At 43.7% G+C, this 25,449-nt stretch overlaps 1 protein-coding gene across 1 annotated transcript in view; it reads left to right on the top strand.

Annotated features, from left to right (window-relative positions):
* LOC106731761 (uncharacterized) overlaps window positions 1-25,449 on the top strand; it is a 33,063-nt gene extending 7,614 nt beyond the window's left edge. Inside the window, exons 2-6 of the mRNA XM_075937634.1 lie at window positions 365-592; window positions 6,107-6,255; window positions 7,301-7,441; window positions 12,801-12,949; window positions 23,029-25,449. Of these exons, the coding sequence (XP_075793749.1) occupies window positions 539-592; window positions 6,107-6,255; window positions 7,301-7,441; window positions 12,801-12,949; window positions 23,029-23,033 (498 nt within the window). The 5' untranslated portion in view covers window positions 365-538 and the 3' untranslated portion in view covers window positions 23,034-25,449. The remainder of the gene's footprint in view (window positions 1-364; window positions 593-6,106; window positions 6,256-7,300; window positions 7,442-12,800; window positions 12,950-23,028) is intronic.

A 25,449-nucleotide genomic window follows, 5' to 3' on the forward strand; every position in this document is an offset into this window, starting at 1 on the left:
TCTTATCAACTAATCATGTAGTCGATAAAAATGTTATCGGCTACACGATTAGTGGATTACCCACTTCTTAACACTGGGACAGAGTTGTGCTGATAAACACTGCCCTGGATTTTTATATAGATTGTCTTTGAATTTTTGGAACTACTTTCTTTGGCAGATTTGATTAATTTACACTCTGCTTAAATGTTCCAATTTTGTTTGTTCAGTTAATACACCAATGTACTATTGCACTCCACAGGATGTGCATAAGTCGGCCAAGATATATATCTTTACATAAATGTTCTTTGATTATCATCAAACTAACATTTCAATAACAGTTCTATTATTAATAAAAATAAACTTGATTTGTGTTTGTTTTTGTTAGCTTGCTTACCCTGAAAAACAAAGGACAAGAAAACAAAATTTTAAAAAAATGCCCGGAAAGGAGAGAGAGAAAATGAAAACAAAAGCCAATTCACTTCTTGACATTTCCATACTTCAAAAGTTTCTGAAAACCTATGAAAGACGTTGTGCCTCTTCCTAAAGCTTTGTCAGTGTTATGATCAAACTGAGTATAAGAAAATGCATAGAAAATGAAGCCATCCTTACAAAGGTAAATATGTTCTACATATTGATTTAAGGTGACATTGGAGGGGTGAAAAAGAACTTTGATTCTGTAACTTTATTATGCTTTTAAAGTTTTATGTCGAGTATTTGGAGCTTGGGTGGGCATTCTTTGGAATGCAGTTTGAGTGAAATAAATAACAAAATATCCATTGACTTATGTGATGATCCAGGCTGGACTATGTTAACTGTGAGGAGAGGCAGAGGCAACTGAAAACAAAAGGAATAATTTTATATGTTTAGAATTTTATACGGGGAAAACCCCAAAATTTGTACTAGCAGCACAAAGACAGACCTTTACCAAAGATATGCTGTTTATAATAATGAGTTGATAACCTATCATTTATTAACTTTTGTAAGCTTGTACCCATTGCACACTTAATACTGTATTTTGTATTAATAAGAACAAATGAGATTAAAATATACTGTCACTTGAGTAAAAAAATCAGCTTTTCCTCTCCTTGCTGTAAATCTGACTCTACTCTTGCTGTCCTGTTTGCTTTTCTTTTGCTTAAAGTGCTCTTGTAGCAATACCTTTTTTCACTAAGTTGGTCCACAAATGGGATTTCTTCATTTGTCTATTACATGCCTTTAACCTGTATTCCTTCAGGTCTTCAGACTTTCAAACAACCCTTCTCTTTGTTCATACACTTTAGATCCTTTGTGGATGGCTTCTCATTTACTGAGGTCAAGATCTGTTTTCATCTAATGCAGCTTTTTGATGAATTCCCTTTTTCACCAACTATATATCTTTTGTAGGGTGGGGGGAGGTTCCTTAATGCACTCTCTGGTAAGTCTGTAGATTTTATTTGTCATTACTTTCCTTCTCTAATAGTATCTGCTCATATACCCAGGTCTGGTTTTTTTTTACCTACTTCTCCTGATGTGAGTGAACTCTTTCCTATTTACTTTCTCTCTTCTTTCTTACTTGCCAGTTCCCTACTTTTATTCTTCTGTTTTTATTACATCCCCTTTCCCCAAGGCTCCAGGTAATCCACTATGTCAGCATTTTGATTCTTCTTCTCTAACAGCTTTTATTCCACCTGCCTCTTTGGGAGGATTCTGAGCCTCAACTTGAGCTGCTCTCTTGCTGGTTCTGCCTGGGACAGCAGGCTGTGCTCATGCCTGCCAGCAAGGGGAGGGTAAAGGGAACAGTTGCCCTGGAGGCAGGCAGTTAAAGGGGCCCATTGCTCCCTGCCACTGCAGCAGTGGCCAGAGCCCCTAGCCCTTTAAATCACTGCAGGAGCAGTGTTCTGCATGGCCCTAACATTTGGGGGGGGGAGCACTGCACTCCGGTCAGCACTGATGACTGGCTGCCCACTCCCTTGTAGGGCTTGGAGTCATCTTCCTCCCCACCTTGCCCAGGAGTCTGTGGAGGCTGTCAACACCCCTGTGTGTGCTGTTTCTTTGCAGCTTCAGCATGTGATAGTCCTAGGGTGAGGATGCATCCCCTGCCTTCCAAATGTGCTATAATTAGCTATTATACACTTGCATGGTTAGATACCCAGGTTAATAGGAGCACAGAGCCCATTGTTCTTATGCTTTTATCTCCAGAAATGCCTGGTTAAAAACATCTAGGATATAAAATAATGCCTGCCAGGCTGATCTACAGGGTTGGATGACACAATGGTAAAAATGCCTAGAGCATAGTTATTCTATTCGTTATAGATGCAAAGGCTGGAGCTGCACCAATATAGAAAAAATATGCTGAATGTCCCTCTTATTTAAGGAATTCTGCACAGTTTTTATATATTGATATGCAGAGTTGTGTTAACATCTTTGGACTTGTGTTAACATTGATAGATTACCATTTATGTCTAGTACATGAGATATTGGTACATTTTATGTTTGGGTTCATAAAGTATAATGTTCATTTGTATGTTTTGATTATACCAAATTACAATTAAGTGTTGGGTTTGTTTGGGTTTTTTTTAGTTTGTGCTCACAAACTCAGAATTCTCAGCCTCACACCTCTGTTAAGGACAATTAGAGATGAACCATATATGTTGGGAAAGACACTTTGTATCTGGGGAATTCAGCTAAATAACCAAGATATTGCAAATCTTGTAAGTAAAATAAAATGCACAATGTAACATAAAAAGTAGACATTTTAAAGAGAAGCTGACCAAAAGTAAAGGGGTTTTGATTTTTGTTTTTTTATTCTTGCCATTTATGCAGTAATATGTAAATTGGAAATACCAATATATAGCTAGAATGGTTGTACATGTAAATAGAAAAGTATAGGAAGATGATGGAGAATTATGTAGAGAAATGGCCAATGCAAATTATACCACACATACAAAAAGCAAGTTTTTAAAAAATTACCCTGGATTTTACACACGTCCACTAATCCAGACCTGAAAGGCCACTGAGACAATGAGCAAACAAGACATTCGTAGAGACAGAGATTTGGATTGTGAGGGCAATCTGATTTCATGCCCAAAGAGCTGTGTAACTTCAGATTTGCCCAAACCCAGTCAGATATCTTTTATATTGTCTGGTCTTGATAATGCCTGTCAGACTCAGGGAGATGAGTGTATCAGCACGGACAAACTCAATTTTGAAAATCTAACTTCGCCCTGTTTATGCTGTAATTTATTTATAGCATATCTCTGAATGTACAATGAAAGAAAACTAGCCAGTTTCACTTTGGTTTACAATCAATTTCTAGTCTGTTCCCTTTTCAGATTCTCATGCATTAATACAATACTGTAATGCTTTTGTTGCAAATGTTTGGGAGTTTCATCCTCCCCAGATAGGTATATGGAATCATAGAATACTAGAACTGGAAGGGACCTCGAGAGGTCATCCAGTCCCCTGTCCTCATGGCAGGACCAAGCACCATCTAGCTCATCCCTATCCTCCAAAGCATTTGCAACCCCCTCACAGCTTAGTATCATCTTCAGACTTAATAAGCGTACTCTCTATTCCATCATCTAAATCATTGATGAAGATACTAAACAGAACTGGTCCCAAAACTGACCTCTGTGGAACCCCACTTGTTATGCCCTTCCAGCATGATTCTGAACCATTAATAACCACTCTCTGAGAATAGTTATGCACCCACTTTATAATAGCCTCATCTAGGTTGTATTTTGCTAGTTTATTAATAAGAAGGTGATTCCAGACCATATCAAATGCTTCACAGAAGTCTTCGGTATTCCACATCTACCACTTCCCCCTTACCCACAAGACTTATTCTGCTATCAAAGAAAGCTATCAAATTGGTTTGACATGATTTGTTCTTTACAAATCCATGCTGGTTCTTATCATAGAATCATAGAACCATAGAGCTGGAAGAGACCTCAGAAGGTCATCAAGTCCAGCCCCCTCCTCTAGGCAGGACCAATCCCAACTAAATCAACCCAGCCAGGGCTTTGTCAAGCCGAGACTTAAACACCTCTAGGGATGGAGACTCCACTACTTCCCTAGGTAACCCATTTCAGTGCTTACCTATCACTTTATTATCTTACAGATATTTGCAGACAAATTCCTTAATTATGTACTCCATTGTCTTCTCTGGCACAGAAGTTAAACTGACTGGTCTATAGTTTTGTTGGTTGTTCTTATTTTTTCCCTTTGTACTGATGGGCACTATATTTGCATTTTTTTTTCCCAGTCTTCAGGAATGTCTCCCAACTTCCATGACTTTTCAAAGATGATAGCTAAAGGCTCAGATACCTCCCTATCAGCTCCTTGAGTATTCTAGGAGAACACTCTCTGTATGGATCCTCTCTGTATGTATCTCTCATTTCCTGTACAGTAGAGGAGCTCAGCTGTGCTCAAAATAGCATCCATCCTTTTTTTGGGCCCTACAGAGGCCTTGACTGGTCCAGGTATCTGGAAGCAGGCAGGTACTGGTAAGCCAAAAGAGTAGGGTGACCTGGTGTCTGATTTTTGACTGGGACACCCAGTCAAAAGGGGATCTTGACGGCTCCTGGCAGCACTGCTGATGGGACATTAAAAGTCCAGTTGTCGTGCTGCAGAGCAAAGGCCAGCTATTCCCTTCTTGTCCTGGGGAGCAGCCAGCCAGCAAGTCCAGCTTCTAGGCAGGGGGACCACAGGTCCTCACAGTGCCCTACCAGCCAATGAGAGCTGTGGGGTGGGGCTTGCAGGCAAGAGCCGCATGCGTGGTGTATCGTGAGACTTCTCATCCCCACCTAGGAGTTGAACCTGCTGAATGCTTCCCAGGCGCTGTGCGGTGCCCCAGGCCAGGCAGGCAGCCTGCTTAGCAGGAGCTGCCTGAGGTAAGCGAAAGGTCCAACTCCCCTGCCTTACTCCTTAGCCTCCCAAAACACAGAGCCCCCACCCTTTCACTCCAAAATTCTCATCTCCAGCCTCACTCCAAAGCCCACACCCCCATCCAGAGCCTATGCCCCCTCCTGCATACCAGCCCACAGTGGCTCCCCTAACCTGGAGCCTGCTCATTCATCCCACATCCCTCATCACTGAGCCCATCTCTGAGCCTGTACCCCAGCTCAGCCTTCATCCCCCCCTGTACCTCAACCCCAGCACAGAGCCCCCTCCCACACACTGAACCCCCATCTCCATCCCAGAGCCCTCACCCCCTCCTGCACTCAACTCTCTGCCTCAACTTGCAGCCCCCTTTTGCATTTCTTGGCTCTACCCTGAGCCTGAAGCCCCCTCCTTCACACCTCACCCCCACCCCAGAGACCACTCCTCCAGATGGAGCCCTCACTGCCTCCTACACTCCAGCTGCCTGCCCTAACCCAGAGCCCTGTCTTACCCTCTGAGCCCAAACTCCCACAAAGAGCTCTCAACCCCCTCACACCACAATCTCCTGCCCTCCCAGCCAGTGAAAGTGCGGGTGATAGAGAGCGAGCCACTTTCCGAGGAGGAAGGGAGCACGTAGGGGGTGGATCAGGGAAGGGATGGGGAAAGGATGTTCAGTTTTGTGCCAGTAGAAAGTTAGCAACCCTGCAAGGGAGGAGTGGGCAGCTCAGGGTTAGGAACAGACATGATTCCCCCCACCAGACTCGGGAGTGCAAGGAAATAAGAAAGATGTGTAGTATTGATATTGGAAGAGCAGAAGATACTTAGGATGAATATGCTTGAAGTGATTAGATTACTGGCTATTTTGTGATCCGGTTCTCAATGAATAGGTGGCATAATACACAAACGATCACCAAAATAACTCAAACTGTTCACTAGGTTAGCAGTCTCAGCAGGGACACCAACAGATGAACAAGCATGGAGAATTAACTATCCTCTTTCCCCCAAGAAATTAACAACTGTGACATGTAGGAGAAGTTGGCACTGCTACTGCCCGCAATGTCTCTGTATGGAAGATAAACAGGGAACATCTGTCTCAAGGATTGTCAATCTGACACGTTCCACAAGTACTAGAAATATACAGGAAAATTTAGGTTTGTCTTTTTTTAAATGTAAAAAAACAAACCAAAAGCCACAAACTCACCTTTGCTATCAGGAGTGTGCTTCTGTTTGATAAACTCTGACATCTATTCATATTTTGCATTTCTAGGCAATGCTTTTAGAGCAGAATGGATGCACCAGCTACCCCTTTTGTACTCTCGAAATAACTCATGTGCCAATAGACTCGTGGTCCATGACGCGACTTGGAGCAGCTTTCCCTTTCAGCAACTTGAATGCTATTGTTCTGGATTATACCAGGTAAGAGAGAGAGGAGCTATGTGCCCTTTGCAGTGAGTGAGTTTGAGTGCTTATGTTCAGTGTACCCTCACAGTCAGAATAGTTCTGATGTACGTTTCCTCCTCTGAGGCTTATAATCAACGGTTTCCAAGTTCCTCATCCCAATAGTAATGAAAATCTGTTACTAATTAAGGATATCCCCATCTAGAACTTTGCGTTAGCCAAAATGTGTTTTCCCCGCCTGAATCCAAAATTCAGCTAACTGTAATTCCTCTGTACTATTTCATTATCATTTCCATCTAAAAACTTGATTTTACGAAGAATGAGCTAACGTTATCATGTCTAGTGCTAGAAAATTTGCACCTGAAGTGGTCGTCTTTTCCATTTCTTAAAGTGCCCATCAGTCACTGCGGCTGAAGGAAGGCTTGTACAAAGGCACAGAGAAAGTTCTTATATTGAGCCCTCAGTTTGCCAAAATTGAAACTCTGCCTATCTCTGGAGATCAGAAGTCTTACTCAGCTGTATGAGGTGTCTGCTGCCTCCACGAGTTACCCTGGGCTGTCTGCTGCAGTGTCTCTGTTGAATATAGCTGCTGTGGAGAGACAGAGACTGTCTCTGATATAGGTTGGCCCTAACCCACTCTGGAGTTTAAAAATTAGAACCACGATCTGAAGCAGCGCACAAGATTAAGGTCTATTTGTAGGTCCCTAATAGTTGGGTTAGTGTGTATTGAACGGCAGCTTTCATGACACCTTTACATTCAGCCACAAGTCAAGTGCACTCCAGAAACCTAGCCTGGAGGCAGGGATGGGCCGCAGCAGCTATGTCTGCATTTGAAAGTGAAAAGTATGGGCTCCTGACTAGGTAAAGATGGATTTATTGGCAGATGTCAGGAACAGCTGGGGTCAGCTCCATGAATACTCTTACCCAACATGAGGGAGGTTTACAACAAGCTGGCAGTGGCTGAGGTCTTTTGTTGTAAGTGATGGCTTTTTGAACACAGACTGGACTATTGTATGTTTCAAGATGCAAAAATCCGTTATTAGTCCGTTCTCCTCTTTTACAGTTTTGAAGATAAAGGAATCAATGGACTTCTGTGTGGGTTAGAAGGAAACAGAAAACTTCTAACTCTTAGCTTATGCTACTGCAGTTTGGAACCTGAAAGTGGGTCCAAGTTAGGTTCCATTGTAGCCCAAACGGCTATTTGGTAAGTTTAAAACTTCTACTGGAATTATTTAACTTGTCTTGTGATTACATCATTTGTCTTTTCTAAAAATGTTAGTTGCCTGTTTTTTCCAATTAAATCTGTAATATTTTCCCCGGGAGAGAGATTATTGCTAGTTCACATTTTGTTTTGTGCTTCAGGTTTAACCAATTTGAGCTGGCTTACACATTACGTTAAAAAGTCCAGCTTTGATGACAGACAGTTAAAGAGCCAAAATTAGTCTGATTCAACCCAAAGTTCTTCTTGAAGTTCTATCAGATGACCTTCTGTTCTCAGCTGCTTAAGACTGTTGACACTCCAGTCTGAAGTCTCTCTGAGGAGTGGTGTTTCAAGTCATTACCGCTGCCAGTTCAGTGCTGGGGCCTCAGCCCTTCGAATGTCACCCATGGAACAGATACGCTTACTGAGTTGGAGCTAAGCAAAAAGCCAGTCTACAATTTGAGTGTTCTAAGATACATTTGTTGAGAGCAAAAGCAAAGGCCAACTGGGTTCAACTTTGGAACATGAAGTCGTTGTTTAAGACAGTTAAGGAACCCGGGTGGTCATCTCAGGCAGCTAGTTTAAAAAAGGCTGCCCTCAGGCATGATCTTCACAGCTTCTCGTCAACTTTGCAGTGTTTGCAGGAAATGGAGAAACCTCTCGTCCATTAAAGAATGAATAACGTCAGCTGGAGTCAGAACAACTGCATCAGTGATAAGATCATTTCAAAAGACAGAAGTATGTAGCACTTTAAAGACTAACAAGATGGTTTATTAGGTGATAAGCTTTCGTGGGCCAGACCCGCTTCCTCAGATCAATATGTGGAAGAAAATCAGCACAACCATATATACCAAAGTGATACAATTAAAAAAAAAATTAACGCATGTGAAATTGACAAATCAAATTTTAGAACAGAGTGGGGGTCGGGGGAAGGTTAGTGTCTGTGAGGTAATGACATAGGGGTGATAATAGGGGAAGTTTCTGTGAGGTAATGACATTAGGGGTGATAATTAGGGGTGACATTTCAAGATATTCCTTAGTTTTCCACCGCCTGCAGTCAGTCTTCAATTTGATGTGGGACTAGAGGTACAAGCAGACCCACGTTCCTTCAACCTAGAAGAAATTTGTTTCACAGTCCATACATCGAAGTCTGGAAAGGCACTTGGAAGTTTTAATTTCACCCCTTAATTGCTGAAGACAAACAAGAGGATTGTTGTACTGTGGCTGCACAGGCTCTTCCAGATCATCTCTCACATGAGTATCGTTCCTGGTGACTGAAAGAAAAAAGTGTTCATTGTGCACCTGTTAAAAAAGGTGATATGGCTGAATGTAGCAACTGCATTATGCTATTGTCTGTCATAGAGCACAGTCTCTGCTGCTGTGTTATTTTCTCAAATCACTAATGCACTTCCATGAGGATACTCTGTGAAGTGTCAGATCTGGTCATTCCACATACCAACTAGCTCTTCACTGTGACACTACTTCTGGAGAAGATGGAAGGATTTAATATGCTCTTTGAAGCACTTTGTAGAGACTTCTGTCAGACGTTCGATTGAATTCATCAAACAAGTGTGTAGGATAAGGCAGCTCACCATCCCTCGAAAGACCGTGTCATTGACAAAAGAGCTGTGTAATGGAACAGAACGGGCAGCAGGCTTCCAGAAATTTTGGTGGTGCCCAGAGCCTGTACCCATCCCCCACTCAGACTCCCTCCTTCTCTCAACTGCCTAACACACTGGGAGGGAGTTTGGATGCCAGATGCATGCTCTGGACTGGGACGGGATTGGGGTGCAAGCGGGGCTCTCAAAGGGCATTTGGGTGCAGGAGGGGTGAGGGTGGGGCTCTGGGGGGAGTTGAGCTATAGGAGGGGGTCTGGGATGCAGGCTCTGGGATGGAGTTGGGGGCTTGGGGTGCAGCATGCAGGGTCTGAGAGGGAACGTAGGTGTAGGAGGCGGTGATGGGTGCAGGCCCCAGGGTGGAGTCTGGGTGCAGACTCTGGTCTGGGGCATGAGGTGGGGATGCAGGAGGGAGGTTTGGGTGCTGGATGGGGTGCAGGAGTTTGGGGGTAGGATGTAGGCTCTCGAGGGAGTGGGGCGTGCGAGGTGATGCGGTGGAGGTGGTTGCGGCACCCCCTTTGGTAACGGCTTCTGAGGGTAGCAGGGATTACTGCACACTGCTGCCCTGTGCACACTCCACCAGGCATCCGCCAGCCCCCCTGCTACCTCTGGGCTATTTAAAAAGTCCCAGGGGCCCTGCTGTCACCACCGCAGTGCAGCAGGGCTAGAGCAGCTTCCTGCTGCTCACTCCGCTTGGCTGCTGGCACGTGAGTCCCTGCAGCCAGAGAGGAGGAGGGTATGTACGTGCACTGCTCCAGCTGCCAGGAGCAGCACATGGAGACACACACACACACTTCCCCTTCTCCCCTTGGCTAGGGGCCACATGGAAGTGCTGGCAGTGGCAGGGAGTAAATGGCAGGAAGATGCTTTAGTTCTGCTGCTCTGCCCGTGGCAGTAGGGCCCCCCCCCCTCAGCATTTTAAATCACATGGGGTGGCAGGCAAGGGTGGGGGGGGGGGGACACAAGTGGGGAGAGACCTAGCCCCGAGCCAGGAATATTCCTGGGTGCCAGGACACCATGGGCCCACACAACTCAGGGCCCATGGAACAGAAAGCTGTGTTTGAGTCAATGGCAGATCTATGGCATCCTTTCTTATTTCCGCCAGACTTCAACAGAGCTGCATTCTGTCACTCTTGATGTTCAGTGCTCACATTGACTGATGGATGGGCTTGAGGAGGCAGCTGTCAGTGCTGTTGAGCTGAGCATGACTCTGCTGTGAGATTGTCTTGTTCGCTCCATTCAGTGAATCACGGCAAGCTGAGGGCTGAGCTGATCAGACAAGAAGCAATGCTCTCGGGATACAACCGAGTCCTTGTCTGTTACTGTCAAGCATCCTCCACCTCCAGATTACAAGCTCAATATTAACCTGTCCAAAACAGCAAGTAGGAAGCAACCGTCAAATTCTTGTAGAGCAGCAGTTTTGAACTGTGGGTTGGAACCCCAAAGTGGGTTGCAACCCTGTTTAAATGGGATCACCAGGACTGGCCTTAGGTTTTCTGGGGCCTGGGGCCAAAATCCGACAGCTTTCACCCTGTGTGGCAATGCTCTGGTTACAGACCTCCCATTGGTGACTAAAGCCCTTGAGTTCTAGCTTTGGCCCCCCGTGTCCAGGGCAGTAGGGCTTGGGTGGCCCAATCCCCCTTCCTAGGGTTGTGTAGTAATTTTTGTTGTGGTGCATTGAGTTTGGAGAACCCCTGTTCTAAAGTATAATGGGTAGTGCTGGAGGGTGCTCCAAAGATGTGGATACTCCCTAGCAGCAGCTGCTGTCATGTTTTGGGGCCTTCAGCAGCCTCTGTGGAGCACTGTGACATCAGACTTACTACAAAGCTGTGGCTCTATAGAACCAAAAACCTACCATCTCTGTTGTATGCCGTGAAAGATGGGCACTGAGGAAGGCTGAAGAGTGGCAGATGGATGCCATTGATTCTTATCATTTTTGGCAGCTTTTCCACATTAGTAGCTAGATATGATCAGAAATGATGATGTTCATAGCAGATCCTACCAACTGCCTGCATAAACACTGATTCAGTATTAGTGGCTTATTTAGTACAGGCGTTACTAGGTTAGAAGATGAGCAAATTGGGTTGACCAGGAAATGGTCCCCAAAAGCTTTAGTGGTGCAATATGATTGCAAGTCATGAGCATAAATTGATTATCCAGTCTGACCATCTTTAAAGACCTAGTCAGTGATTTGTGTGATTGCCTGCCTGCAAGGTGAGTATATTCCTTTGGGATTTGCCATGATGATGTTATCTGTCTGCAAATTTATAAAATCCCATTTAATTAATTAACCAGTTAAATGTTACGTTAACCACATGAAGGCTGCTCCAGCCTGGTTGCTTCCTGTCTCATGCAGGGCTGCTGGCTCCCAGTCCTACGCGGTGCTAGAATAGGCAGCCCTGCGCAGGACCGGAAGTGACAACCCACCCTTCCCCCACTGCGGCTGGATACTGCTCACCAGATACCAGTTTCCCATTAACATCCATATTGTATGCTATGAGAATGTCTTACTATGTGCTTTAATGTTAATGTTTCTAATGAACTCTGACATACACAGAAGATGTGACATGTATCATGTGATATGTAGAGAAAATTACACATTGATATAATGAATGTAAGAAATAGAATGTGATCCTAAAAGCCCATTACAAAGTATGTGCGCAAGGGGGAGTGTTAAAATGATCCAATATTATTTTCCCTTTGGAAGTTCATTTGCAGGCTATATCGGGAGAGAGAAAGGTGAGGGGGGAGCCTCTCTGTACTATTCAAAGACAATATGTGTAGCAGACATTGACCAAAAATGTCATTTCACTCAGCCTTTTGGGGACTTCAATAATCTTGAGCAGTCTTTTTCCTAGCCTTATACATTTCATAATAAATCTTTTCTTTGCCTCGATAAGCCCTCTGTAATATTTGCTTGGCCCAAAGCTGTTAACAGTTACTCTGGTCAGCTCTTTAATCAACTTAAGGAAGATATGCAGATAAATTAAATTAGACTCCTTATAATCCAGCAAACCTTTTATGAAATGATCTAAAATGAACGAAAGTGAATGTTTATAATCCAACAAGTCATACTTTATGCAATTGACATTCATGTCACTTTCAAGGGGAAAGAAGGTCCCCCCTCCCCCGTCCCATTTATTTATTTATTTATTTATTTATTACTCTCTGACTTGGCTGGAGGAAATTTTCCTTTAATGGTATTTTCTTGTTCCTGGATGTGTGATGCAGGATTCTGGACATTCCTAGCCCCAACTCGAAGGAGGCAGCAAAAATGTATTCATTTAGAAAAACAGTCCAATCCAAAAAAGTATTTATACACCTACTTAACATAGGGCATATGATAAATCACGTTGTTGATGGAACTGCTGACATATCTAATGTAATGGCACTGTTTATATGCCTAAAATTTAAGCATGAACTTTGGGCCACTTGAACAGTCATTCTTGAGAAATTGAGTCTCATTCTTAAAAGCTATATTTTATCTTTGTCATTATCCCTATTTGATTTTATTATATCTGCAATTTGAACTTTTGAAATCAGCTTTCAGAGTTTTAAGTCCAATTCAAGTTTAATTGAGCTTCTTTGGTATTTATCCTCATTTTTTCTTTTACAGTTACTATAATTTTAGTTTCAACAATATTGTTATAAAAAACAAGTAAAGAAAAAAGAAAGTTGCAATACTTTCTAAGTTTAAATGTAATGGAACCATCAATAAAATATTTACAATTGTATTTTTGTCACAGCAATCTTTATCTAAATGGTAACAACTTGCAATGTTTGGGTGCCCTTGAACTCATCAGACCAATAGCTATGTATGCAGAAAGTCTTGGAAGAGAAAAGGAAACAAATGCCTTACAATTCAACAATGACTCTGATCACCAAATGCCAGAAGGTGAGACTACCTGGGGATGGTGCTTGGATTACAGAAAATTATCATTTTTATATTTTGGTTTAAAATTAAACTTACACATACTGGTAATATCCTGTGCAAACATTTAGGCTATGTCTAGACTGCAGGCTTCTTTCGAAAGAGGCAGAGCCTCTTTCGAAAGATCGCGTCTAGACTGCAGGCGGATCTTTCAAAAGAGAAATCCGCTTTTTCGAAAGAGAGCACCCAGCGAGTCTGGATGCTCTCTTTCGAAGACGGCCTCTTTACATTGAAGAACGCCTTCTTTCGAAAGAGGAACTTTCGAAAGAAGGCGTTCTTCCTCGTAAATTGAGGTTTACCGCCATCAAAAGAAAAGCCGCGTTCTTTCGAAATAATTTCAAAAGAACGTGGCTTGAGTCTGGACGCAGGGGAAGTTTTTTCGGGAAAAGGCTACTTTTCTCGAAAAAAACCCTGAGTCTGGACACGGCCTTACTGTACACGAATGTAATGGAAGAGCAAGTACAGGTTCAGCCTCCCTGGTCCAGCACACTTGGGACCTGACCTGTCCCAGATGAGTGATTTTTGCCAGACTAGGAGAGGTCATTTCTGGACGCCCCCACTGGCCTCCTGGCCAGCTCCTCACCTCCTGCTGGCCTCACTGCCCTACTGATCCCACTTGGCAGCCATTGCTGCCCTGGGTCTGGGACCTGCAGGTCAGCCGCGCGCACCACGCTGGGGCTCAAGGACCTGCCAGACAGCCATGGATCTTTGTCTCACCAAGCTATTGCAGCTCCCAGCCCCTCAGGGAAATCACACGCGTATCTTCCAACTCCACTGGGCAGACCTGCTGCCACATTGACAGCTGGGTCTCTGCAGGCAGCCCACTGCCATGCCAGCCCCACGGGGATCCTTGCCACTGGGACTCTCTGGTCCTGTAACATCTGTGCCAGACCATGGATGTTGCTGGACCCAGAGAATCCTAGTGAAGAGACTTTCAAACTGTATTCTCTTCATCGCACCTAGACATACACCCTGTCCCTACAATGCACCGTGTAATGTCTTGTTTCAGAGAGTGTCGTGTTTGCAAAGATGTGTTTAAAAGGATATCACAAATTTGTGTAATCTTTAGGATTAATTATGCAACTGCTAATATTAAAATGTGCCTAGAATCCAAATTTAAAGCCGAAAAAGTACATACATTTGATTTCAGCAAAACACCAATTTAGTTTTCTAAGTACCTTTTATTGTTAAATTTTGCTCCCATTGTTTAATATTTACATGTTTACCCCCCTGACTGAGAAACGATCAGGATTTGGCCAGAACCACTTAAGCCACTATATTTTTCTACCTGAAAAGCAAGATCAGTATACTTGGGAACCATATAAATAAATCAACTTATAAAATTGTCAAATAACATTAGTTTCAGAGGCTGTCCTTGGGGTCAATTCACTCCTTGAGCGTTAAGCTGTTGATGATGATTAGTGTACCTGAAGCAGACATGTAGCTGCATAAACGGCACACTCTTCTTTCTGCCAGGGATTGCTGCTCTATGTGGGGATGGGCAGTACAGTGGTCGAGATGTCTTTTTAAATCACAATGAACATTTTCTGGAAATATTTCTAGAATTTTTTTCATTTGAAAAGCTGTTTTTATATTAGCGTTTGTGCATTTTTCAACCAGCTGTAGCAGCAGCAGCCTGCATGTGAAATGTCCAAATTCAGCATCTCCCTCAGGTGGCTTCTTTCAAAAGGTTTCTGATGACTAGAATTAAAGATGCCCTCTCCCTACAGAACTACTGTTGCAGCTGTCCCAGCAGACAGGGTGTGTGTCAAAACATCACTCCAGTGGTGAATCTGACCACGTACTCAGATATAATGGTGAATGTACTGCAGTGCAAAAGATGCTCTAATTTTCACAAATGAGAATACTAGGTAAACTATATTAAGGAATATAAGAAATTAGAAATAAGCAAAAATATCATAGAAGCTTTGTGCTGAAATATGCTGATTCCCCCCCCCCCCCCCCCCCCGCCACACACACACACTTAATTTTTTTTATCAAAAATAATTGTAACTGTGCAGATCCATCTATGGTGAATGTCCCTCAGCATCCAGGACTATGTACATTTCGGAAGAGTATATCAAATAATTAATACTGCACATTTCAAAAAATTGTGTATAACTCCATGAATTGGCAACGGTTTGAATGGCTGTTCTTATTTACAAACATCAGATAAAGGTTTGGGTATCCACTTAACAACTTCTGACTTGACCATTACTTCCGAAACAAGAGCCTCTAACACAGTGGAAAGTAGTGGGAGGAAGGAAAAGAAAAGAAAAGGTATAGTTCGGTTTGGTATGGTATTCTTCTATTATACGTACCGTATTTTCCGGCGTATAGGGCGACTGGGCGTATAAGACGACCCCCTATCTTTTTAATTAAAAGATAGGGTTTCATCTTATACCCCAGCGCCCCGCCGCCTCCTTTGCTCCCGGTGTCCCTGGTCTGCTGGAGATGGTCCCCAGCAGACCAGAGGCACCGGGAGCAAAGCCGCCAGGAGCGCCTGGGCTCCCCCCCCCCCCCGCCGGAGCCCCTCCGCGGCTTTGAAAGCCTCGGGGGAAACCGGCGGGGGGGGGCATCCCAGGCGCGCATGGGCTGCCCCCCCGCCGGAGCTCCTCCGCGGCTTTGAAAGCCTCGGGGGAAGCCGGCGGCGGGGCATCCCAGGCGCGCATAGGCTGCCCCCCCGCCGGAGCTCCTCCGCGGCTTTGAAAGCCTCGGGGGAAACCGGCGGGGGGGCATCCCAGGCGTGCATGGGATGCCCCCCCCGCCGGTTTCCCCCGAGGCTTTCAAAGCCGCGGAGGAGCTCCGGCGGGCGGGCAGCCTATGCGCGCCTGGGATGCCCCGCCGCCGGCTTCCCCCGAGGCTTTCAAAGCCGCGGAGGGGCTCCGGCGGCGGGGCATCCGGCGTACAAGACGACCCCCGATTTTTGGGGGATGTTTTTTAACTTCAGAGGTCGTCTTGTACGCCGGAATATACGGTAAGTTCTTAAAACAGTGATGGGGGTGATATATCTGAGACCCTTCCAATAGCACATGAAGCAATGTGATTACCATCTATTGCACATGGTTTGGTGGTTCACTTCTTTCATCCCTATCATTAGTTTTTAAGGTTGGAAGGGGGCCTTGTGATCATCTACTCTTACCTCTTTCCTGCACAACACAGGCCAAAGAGATTCAAGATGTGGTGTCTTTTAGACATTCTCTTTCTCTCTCTATACTGCTCTTGTCTCCGGTGTTCTTGTCATCTCAAGCTAGTAATGGAAAAGCTTCCCAGAGGATACTGCTTTCCAGTTTGAAAAAGGCCCGTCATATAGGCTAGATCAGTGTTTCTCAACCTTTTTTTTTTTTTTTTTTTTTTTTTTTTTTTTTAATAAAGTACCCCTTTTTTAAAAAAAATTGTAAGTACAGGCAGTCCCCGGGTTACGTACAAGATAGGGACTGTAGGTTTGTTCTTAAGTTGAATCTGTATGTAAGTCAGAACTGGCGTCCAGATTCAGCCGCTGCTGAAACTGATCAGTTTCAACAGCGGCTGAATCTGGACGCCAGTTCTGACTTACATACAGATTCAACTTAAGAACCCCAGGCATCCCCAAGTCAGCTGCTGCTGAAACTGATCAGCGGCTGATTCCAGGAAGCCCGGGGCAGGGGCTTCCTGTAGTCAGCCACTGGTCAGTTTCAGCAGCGGCTGACTTGGGGACGCCTGGGGCAGAGCACCCAAGCTGCTCTGCCCCAGGCGTCCTGATTCAGCCGCTGCTGAATCTGACCAGCAGTGGCTGAATCAGGACGCCTGGGGCAGAACAGCTGGGGTGCTGCCCGGTTGGTCCAGTAGCGCCCAGAGCGGTGCTACGGGACCAACTGGCAGCGCCCCAGCTGCTGTACCACAGGTGTCTGGAGCAAAGCCACGGAGCACGGGGGCAGCGGGACAGCCCAGACGCGCCGTGGCTGTCCGCTGCCCGCGTGCTCCGCCGCTTGGCTCTGCTTTGCCCCCCCCCCCCGTCCCCCTGGTCTGTAGACCAGGGGGATGGGGGGGGGCAAAGCAGAGCCAAGCCGCGGAGCACGCGGGCAGCGGACAGCCACGGCGCGTCTGGGCTGTCCCAGCTGGGAGGCAGGGCTGCGATCGCTGCTCTGGGTGAATCAGAAGTGAGGGGCTGGGAGTCCCAGCTGGGAGGTGGGGCTGTGATCGGCGCTGGGAGCCTGTGGTTGTGCAGAAGCCTGGCAGGGGCAGGAGAGTCCCAGCCACTCCCCCGCTGGGCTTCTGTGCAATCACAGGCTCCTAGTGCTGATCATGGCCCCGCCTTCCAGCCGCTCCCCCGCCCACACCAGGCTTCTGTCCAGTGCGCAGCCGGAAAAATCAGAGAATACCAGACATTGCACATGTCCAATATTCTGATTTTTTTTTTTACCGGACAATGACTGCAAATACCGGACTGCCCAGTAGAATACCGGACACCTGGCACTCCTACAACCCAGCAGCCTGCCACGTGGCAGCTGCCAGAGACACATCCGGCCCCAGCTCAGAGGCCGGAGTATTTCCCAGTCCGGCACCCACTCCTCCTACAGCAGGCCTCTCTGGTGGCCTTGTTGCTTTCTCCCTCTCCCCAGTGCCAGAACTTTTTTTAGCCTCCCTACGACGGGCCTATGCAGGCCCCCAGCAATTTTCCTCCTGCCTCCCTCCCCCAGAAGCCTACCAGCAGCAGTTTACCTGGTGCTTGGGAGCCATGGGTTGCTGATTTCTGATGGGTTAGTGGCAGGAAAGAGAGAGGAACGGAGAAGGCGGGATGGCTGGGAGGGGACTATGGGACACGATGATGTCACAGTGTCATCACACAGGAAAAACTCTTTTAAATAATATAGATTGACTAAGTTTTTAATAGAATTCAATTTGCATTTTTTGTAATTTCAGCTGATAATATCAATGGTTAGCCTTTTTTATGTTTATTGTCCGTGGCTGTGAAAAATTATGATTTTAAGCATTTTTTATATTTATTTCTTTAAATATTCACAAATGCGGGAAATCTGGGGATCAGATAATGGTGAGAGTCGGACAATAATTTCCTGATAGTAGACACCGAGATTCAAAAAGTTAAAGCTTTATAACCTTTAAAACACAAATTGGCAACATCACATGAGGGCAAAATATTCAAAGTGAATATCCATAAATCCAACTCTAATAAGCTATCAAGTAGCATTTCTCTTACTTTGCTAATCTCCACATTCCAGTACAATCGTTATCATTGGAAATATTTTTGTTCGTGTGTGACTAGTGAACATGTTGATCAACAAATAAAAATCTGAGCCTAAGTATTTTACTCCCTTCCTGCGTGTTTGGCTTATCTCTGTTAAAGCATTTCCTCTGGTGAGATAAACATTTCTCAGTTCTGCTGTACATAAATCTACAATTGTGTGTGGCTATTACTAGAAGGGCAACTCTGGTGGTACGGTACAGAATGCCGCACAACTGGTACAGTGTACCAGAGAGAGAAGCAGCAGAATGTATAGCTGCTGGATGGCTCTATGCTGACAATTCCTCTGGCATAGCTGTACCACTCCCAGCCTTTCCCCCATAGGGTCTCCCCCATCTGTTCAGCAGCCAGCCCTATCAGGGGGCAGGGTGTAGGTGTGGTATGGGGTCGTATGGCCATGGCACAGGAACTGTGGGCACAGGGCTACTCAATGGCTCCATGTTCTGCTCCTTTCCCTGCTGTGGTTCCTGGGTCCTGAGAGCTGCAACAGGAAAAGAACAGAACCCCCAGACCTGCCTTTCCACAGAGCTGCAACTGCTCAGGCTCCCAGTAGCAGCCCTGCCTTGTTGGGCTGGGGCTGAGGGTGGGAGTAGTACAGGTACCGGCGGAGCTGCCGGTGGCTTCTTTTCCCCACTGCTGTTCCCAGGTGGGTAGCAGCTCTCCATACAGCGTTTGACCCCAGCAGCTGGGGCAGCCGTTCTCCACATGGCCCCGGCTGCCAGAGTTGGAATTGGGGCCACAGTAAGGACAGCCTCACCGTGACCCAGCTCCAGCCACAGTGTTATACCAATAAAAGCAAGCAGGATCTCATGAGGGGGATAAGGCAAAAAGCCACATTTATTGTAAAGATAATAATAAAGAAAAGATAGAAGCAAACAACGTTGTTTAACTACTTATTCCTATCACTACTTAACCCTTATACACTTATATATATAAACATTCATTCATCCAGTCATTCAGGTTCTGTGTATTTGTTATAGTTACCAGCCTGGAAGTTGCTTGTGACAGAATACTGGCCAGGTACTCTGTACACAAGTGATGGTAGTGGGGAGCGAAGTCCTGATCAGATGCGCATCTGAAGCTCCTGGTAGGCTGGCAGCAGAACCTTGGACTCTAACTTCATAGTCTTTTAGTCCAGTTCTTATAGGAATTTCTTCCTATGCCAGTCTATGGAAATTGCTGCATCATGCTGATATCTTCAGGGTGGCTGCCAGGTGCTCGTTGGTGATCTCATAGGGTGGACCTCCAGTACTTGGTTTTCTCCACTTGACACCTTTTGGTTGCACTGGCACCTGACATCTTCTTCAGCCCTTTGTTGCTGCATTCTCAGGCTGGCACCTCTCAAAACCATTCATTCATCGTCCAAGCACTCTCTCTCTTACATACATTCCCTAATTGTTTCCCGTACAGTATTTTGTATAATAACAACTTTACATATTCAAGAGTTGTAGTTACAAAAAAGTCACAAGTTTCTGGGTGGCATTTCTTGAAACATTCTCTGTCTGAGTGCTGAGTTAGTTACAGTTGCTTTGAAGAGAACAGGCGTCAATTATGTAACAATGCCCTTAATCGATTACAGGGCTTGGCTCCCTGGGACACAGAGAGGGGAGCTGTTTCTGGCTACATAATTATATTCTTAACAGTTCTAAGTTACATGATCTAATATTATATTCCTAATAAATTATATTCTAAAGGGGCAATAATAATAAATCTAAACATTTAACAATCTTAATAATAATAATAATAGATCTAACCACTTATATGCTTATGCTACTTGGACTTTAAATTGTGGAGAACAAATTATGGGGAGTCACTTCCACTTGGGGGAATCATTTTCAATACATTAATATGTTATCCCTATAACAGCACACTTGGCTGCCAACCATCCCTCTCACCCTGCTGCTGTGCAGAAATGTGGGTGGGAAGAGAATTTTTTGTGCGCATGCAAGCATGCACCTTTTGGGGAAGTCTAGTGGGCGAGGCTGATTAGCAACTGTGGGAGTGGCCTGGTAATGTGCCACGGGACAGCAGGCAGGGGTTTGCAGCCCACCGCCGATTCAGGGACCAGCAATTTAGAACCACTGTTCTGTAGTACACAGGAAAAACAAATCTCTGGAGTCTTAGCACATTGTGGCTCCCCTTGCACAGTAGAACTGAATTTATTCAGCCTTTAGGACCACCTGGGCCCTTTATTACACAAGAATTTTGACAAAAGGAAATTGAAAACCAAGGCTATAGATTTAAATAATATTAGAGATCTAACTTTCTCCCAGTCATGTTCCACACTCAGATGCAGGTGTGCAACTGCCAGTGTATTGGGAGTCACAGGTAAATTTACTAGAATCACTTTTTGATTGCAAAAACAGATGATAGAAGCACATTTTCTATTAATATCATTAGGTAAGTGTAGGCCAGGTGAGAAGAAAACAGCTACTGAAATTCAGGAAATAATCAAATGTTATCAACATCAGCTGTCTTAATAAATGTTAGAAACAGTTCTACTATAATCCAAAGCAAAGTGCATGTGTGATGGATAGAAGGAGTGCTGTACTTTTCTGGGTATCCCAGTATTTGGTGACTAACAGGTTAAACTCAAGTAGCTAGAAGGTGTTAGCAGAGAGCCAAGAGAATGAATGGGAGAAGGTGTTGAGATTTGAATTGCAAGGAACCCTGCTTGCTTTGTATGCTTGTGTGACTTGAAGCTAGGAATTGGGGGAACAAGATGAATTGGACCAGGCAGGACTACCATGCCTACAATGAATACTGGGCATGAAAATGGACTGGACCTCGAAGCACAAATATGTGAGTAGATAGGGCATGTGTATTTAGACACACTGAAGTTATTTTCTTTGTTTTGTTGTTTGGTTAAACTTCTCTGTGCTAAATGCATGCGCCCCCTCCCTGCGCGTGCGTGCACACACACACACACCCACACACAAAAGCTGTAACTTTAAGCTGTATCCCAGGGATGAAATTCTCTATTTTAATTTGTTCTTTTCTCAGTTGCTTTACCAAGTATATATTTTTGTTTTGTTAATAAAATCACCTTTTTGAGGCTACAGTTTGATTGTGTCCTCGAAGGTAATTGGAGGTCTGTGTATGCATACCTAAGATTGAGAGGTCATCTATCGGAGGTTACAGTTTGGTTCCTTTTTTTTTCAAGCTCCCTTGTGGTAAAAGAGATTGGGGCATCCCTCTGGAAGAAGTTCCAAGTGCTTTCTTCCTGGATTCAAGAAGAGGGTTGTTGGTTTTTTTTAATGTTTATTTTTAATTTAACTTGATGATGGTAGCCTGTCTCCCAGGGTCAGGGAGTGACCTTTAATCTGTGACCTTGGGGAGTTTTTTAAAGCAGAAGTCTAGAGGCAAGATATTTTTAAGGTCTCTTGCAGGCCTCCATCTTCTGCACTCAGAGTGCCAGGATGGGGAACAGCTTCAACAGCACAGAATCAGCAAAATCTGGGAAACAAAACAAAGAGATTATGCAAGACGCAGCAACAAATGTGGAAGACTTCATAAGGCTTTAATGTTAAACAAAGTCCAAGTGGCTGCCTGTCTTACTAATGCTAACAGTAATACTCACATGAGTCAGGCAAACAAGATGTGACCCTGATTTTTGTAGTATCTTTAAACGAAGAAAAGTGATTTAATCAGCTATGGAATCCACTTTCAGTTTTTATGTTTATAGTCAAGAAATTCTTCCATTGTTGTGCCCTACCCACAATTGTTAATATCAGTACAGCTGTTCAAATACCAAATTGATGAGAGAATTTCAATGTATCTTTAAAAATTTTAATTGATTAGTGGGACTTAATCAATATTTATACACCTAGAACAGTGGGGTGTGTCTACACGGTACTTGTCGCTCGAAATAAACTACGCAATTTGAGCTATGCAAATTGTGCAGTTTATTTCTAGTCAATTTTGAAATATTTTATTTTTCAATTTGGCACTATCTACACAGCACTTATTTTGAAATAAATCGCTATTCCATAATGTCCCTTACTCCTCGTGGAATGAAGTTTACAGGGGTGTTGGAATAGCGAATCCATTATATTTTGAAATAACGGGCACGCTCAAAAGACACAGAATAGATGTAGCCCTCAAGAGCAATGTAATGAGTATCCACTTTACCTTTATTCCACTACCCTCTTGGTTCTGAGCAAGTAGAAGGTGGCGACAGGATAAATTTTATTTGGTGAAATGTTATAGTCTATTATGCATGTCATACTAGATGGTCAACCCTTCTGTTCTTAAACACTATAAGTTTTTGTTATTTTTTTAAAGCCAAGCATAACTTTCTGAAATAGATTTATTGTGCAAATGCTGGTAGGTCTTTATTTACCGCTATGCAAACAGCACTGGCTACCACTATACATTCGTTTTCTCCTCTGAAATAATATTATGGAGCTGACATCTTAGCCGCCTTGTACTCAATGGGAATCCCATCTCTGGAATCTGACAGTGTTGTTTGCATATTGCTGAGGATTTCTATTCAAATTCTTATCTGAAAAAGAATCCTAGTAAAGAGATGAACACATTTTCTCAAAGGAAATCTTTAAGAGGAGCCATGTATTCATTTGGTGGCTGATCTAAAGCCCCCTGAAATTAATGGGAGTAAGGGGCTTTGGATCAGGTCACCAGTCAGAATTATCAAAGAATCATGGCTTTTGTTTCAGTGGTTTAATAATAAATCTTTGGCATTAGTTATATTCTACATAAAAAATACTTGTATTTTATTTACTAATGTATAACACTGTTTTTACTTACAGCAGATTTCTGTTTGTATTGTTCTTAAATGCAGCCTAATCAAATACTCTGAACACTTAATAGAACTCGATCTGTATGGCAATGCTATAGGAGATCTTTGTGCAACTAACATCCTAGAAGCTCTTCAGAAGCGAAAGAAAGGTAGAGTGTCTCCAACTTCAGTCTGTAAGCTTTAAAAATTACTTTACTTTTTATGTAGGTATTCATCTGGATGTTTATGCAAGAATATGAGAAATACTGTATGTAAATTAAATTTCTACATAAATTCAGTACTATTGACAATACAACCTTGAGTATCTTAGAGTTTTCAATGCAATAGATGTCAGGGGAAAGGGCCATATTATAAAAAATTGAGCTTTGTGTGCTTATATTTGGGTGAATGCAAGGTACAAATCAGAAAAAAGATCAAAATCCTGACAATGGCTATGTATGCTGCATATATTTGTTCTAATTTATACTTTAGTGATCCTGTATTATGCATATCACATGTATTGATACATCAATTGTCCTTTTTAGAAATGTCAGCAGCCTCATTTGTCACCCTCCCCAATGCTGCATAACTCCTAATAGTTTCTTGCTCTTGCATCTCCTTCTCCTCATTCCCTTCCTAATCGTGAACTTGCCCATATCCTCAAACTCCCTTCCACAATCTTGGTGGCTGATTTTCCCATCTGCTCTTTCCCATTTGCTTGCTGGCTCTCCCACGTCCCATGGAATTGTGATTGAGTATTTGGTAAAGGTAAAAAAAAAAAACCTATGCCATCTATAGTTTAAATATTTTTGCTCTTGAGAATTGCTGCTGTGTGTCAATCCTTTGTCAATCAGAAGAGAAATGCAAGCATCAGGACCTTTTTCACATCAAAGATGTGTGATGTGTATGAGAGGAAAATAGTTGGAGGGAGAGATGCTATTCTGCTGGTAAGTCAATAGAAAATGGTGAAGAAAAATGGAAATCACAGTGGAATTCCATTTTGGGGAATAATTACATCAGTGAATATGTCTGAGGTAGAAAGGGTTTAAAAAAAAAGTATATCGAGTTTTTTATAGTTGAAAATGGGAAAATATGTTCTTGGTAGTCTCAACAGACACGATGCCAGGCTTACATATTAAGATTACACCACAGATTTCCTCTAATACTTTCAAGTTAATTTTCAAGAACAGCAAGAAGTTCAGATCAACTAAAAAGGAAATGAAAAAGGTATGTACTTGCTTCTTTTCCAGCAAGGGGAGAAGAGAAAGAGAGAGAGACGGAGAGGCAGTAGGCGGACGAGAGCTAAGAGAGAGAGGGTGAGGCAGTAGAAGGAGAAGAGAGAGGGAGAGGCCGTTTGCGCCGCTTGCTCCCGCGTGGCAGCCTGGCTGAGCGGTGCAGAAGTCAGCCAAGCGCCACAGAGGGAGGCGAAGGGGGGGGGGCGGGGGGGTGACGTACACGCCCACGGGGCAGGGCCTGGATGAGCGTGCATCTCCGATGATGATGATGGAGGAGGAGGAGGGGGGGAGGGGGAGACCTGAAAATCCCATCTTATGACGGGTTAATTGGCTAGTTCTAGAATAAGAATGCTTTCTTCAAGTTTGTCTAGAAATAGCTTGGTTTAGAATAGTTTAGTTATTCTGGGATAGCTATTGCAGTAAATTACCAGTTGTTGACAAGTTTCTATCCCGGCCCTGCATTCCACTGATGCCTAGACCCATTGAAATCAGTAGAGATCTTCATGACTCAGGAATCTGTCCATGTGGATCAGAACACACGACCAGTTTCTAAATAGTAGCAAGTAAAACTGATTTTCAAAGCAAAATTTTCAAAATTATTTTACTTTTAATAATTTAAAGTGATATTAAATAAATTAATTTAAAAAATCACTTTGAGCATGATAGTGTCTTATTAAAGTTGTTTTAAATTGATGTAATGGGAAAAGGCATCATACTTTAAAAATAAAAATACAGAAACTGCTAATCATTATCCCTTTCTCATTTACATTTTAGGGCCTACTTCAAACACGTCAGGCACATAAGTAGAGCCATTGAAGTCAACAGAACTATTTGTGTGCTTAACTTATGTATATGCATAACCATTTGCAAGATTGAGACCTCAGACTATAACTTATAGTTAGTGCATCTGAAATGTATTAATTTAGAGTCAGATACACACATGCTCTTTAAAGTGGTGGTTGTTGTTTTAGACAAGAAACTGATAAGCCTGAAAGTTCCTGCTGGCAGGACTGGGTACCTAGAAGTTTTGTACTCCATCAGACTATTTCTTAACAATGGCTTCTTGGCCATGTAAATACTGTATTTTCTCATATGTCTGTTATTTTTCAACATGCTCCATTGAATGTAAATAAACTATTTCAAGAAAAAAATATTAATTGTATAGGTGCTTAGTATTTTTTCCTTGGTTATACTTTGAGGACAAAAATACAGTTGTCTTACAGCAGAATGGCATGCACTAAAATAGAGC

The sequence above is a fragment of the Pelodiscus sinensis genome, chromosome 10 (assembly GCF_049634645.1).
Source record: "Pelodiscus sinensis isolate JC-2024 chromosome 10, ASM4963464v1, whole genome shotgun sequence".
NCBI classification, from domain to species: domain Eukaryota; kingdom Metazoa; phylum Chordata; order Testudines; family Trionychidae; genus Pelodiscus; species Pelodiscus sinensis.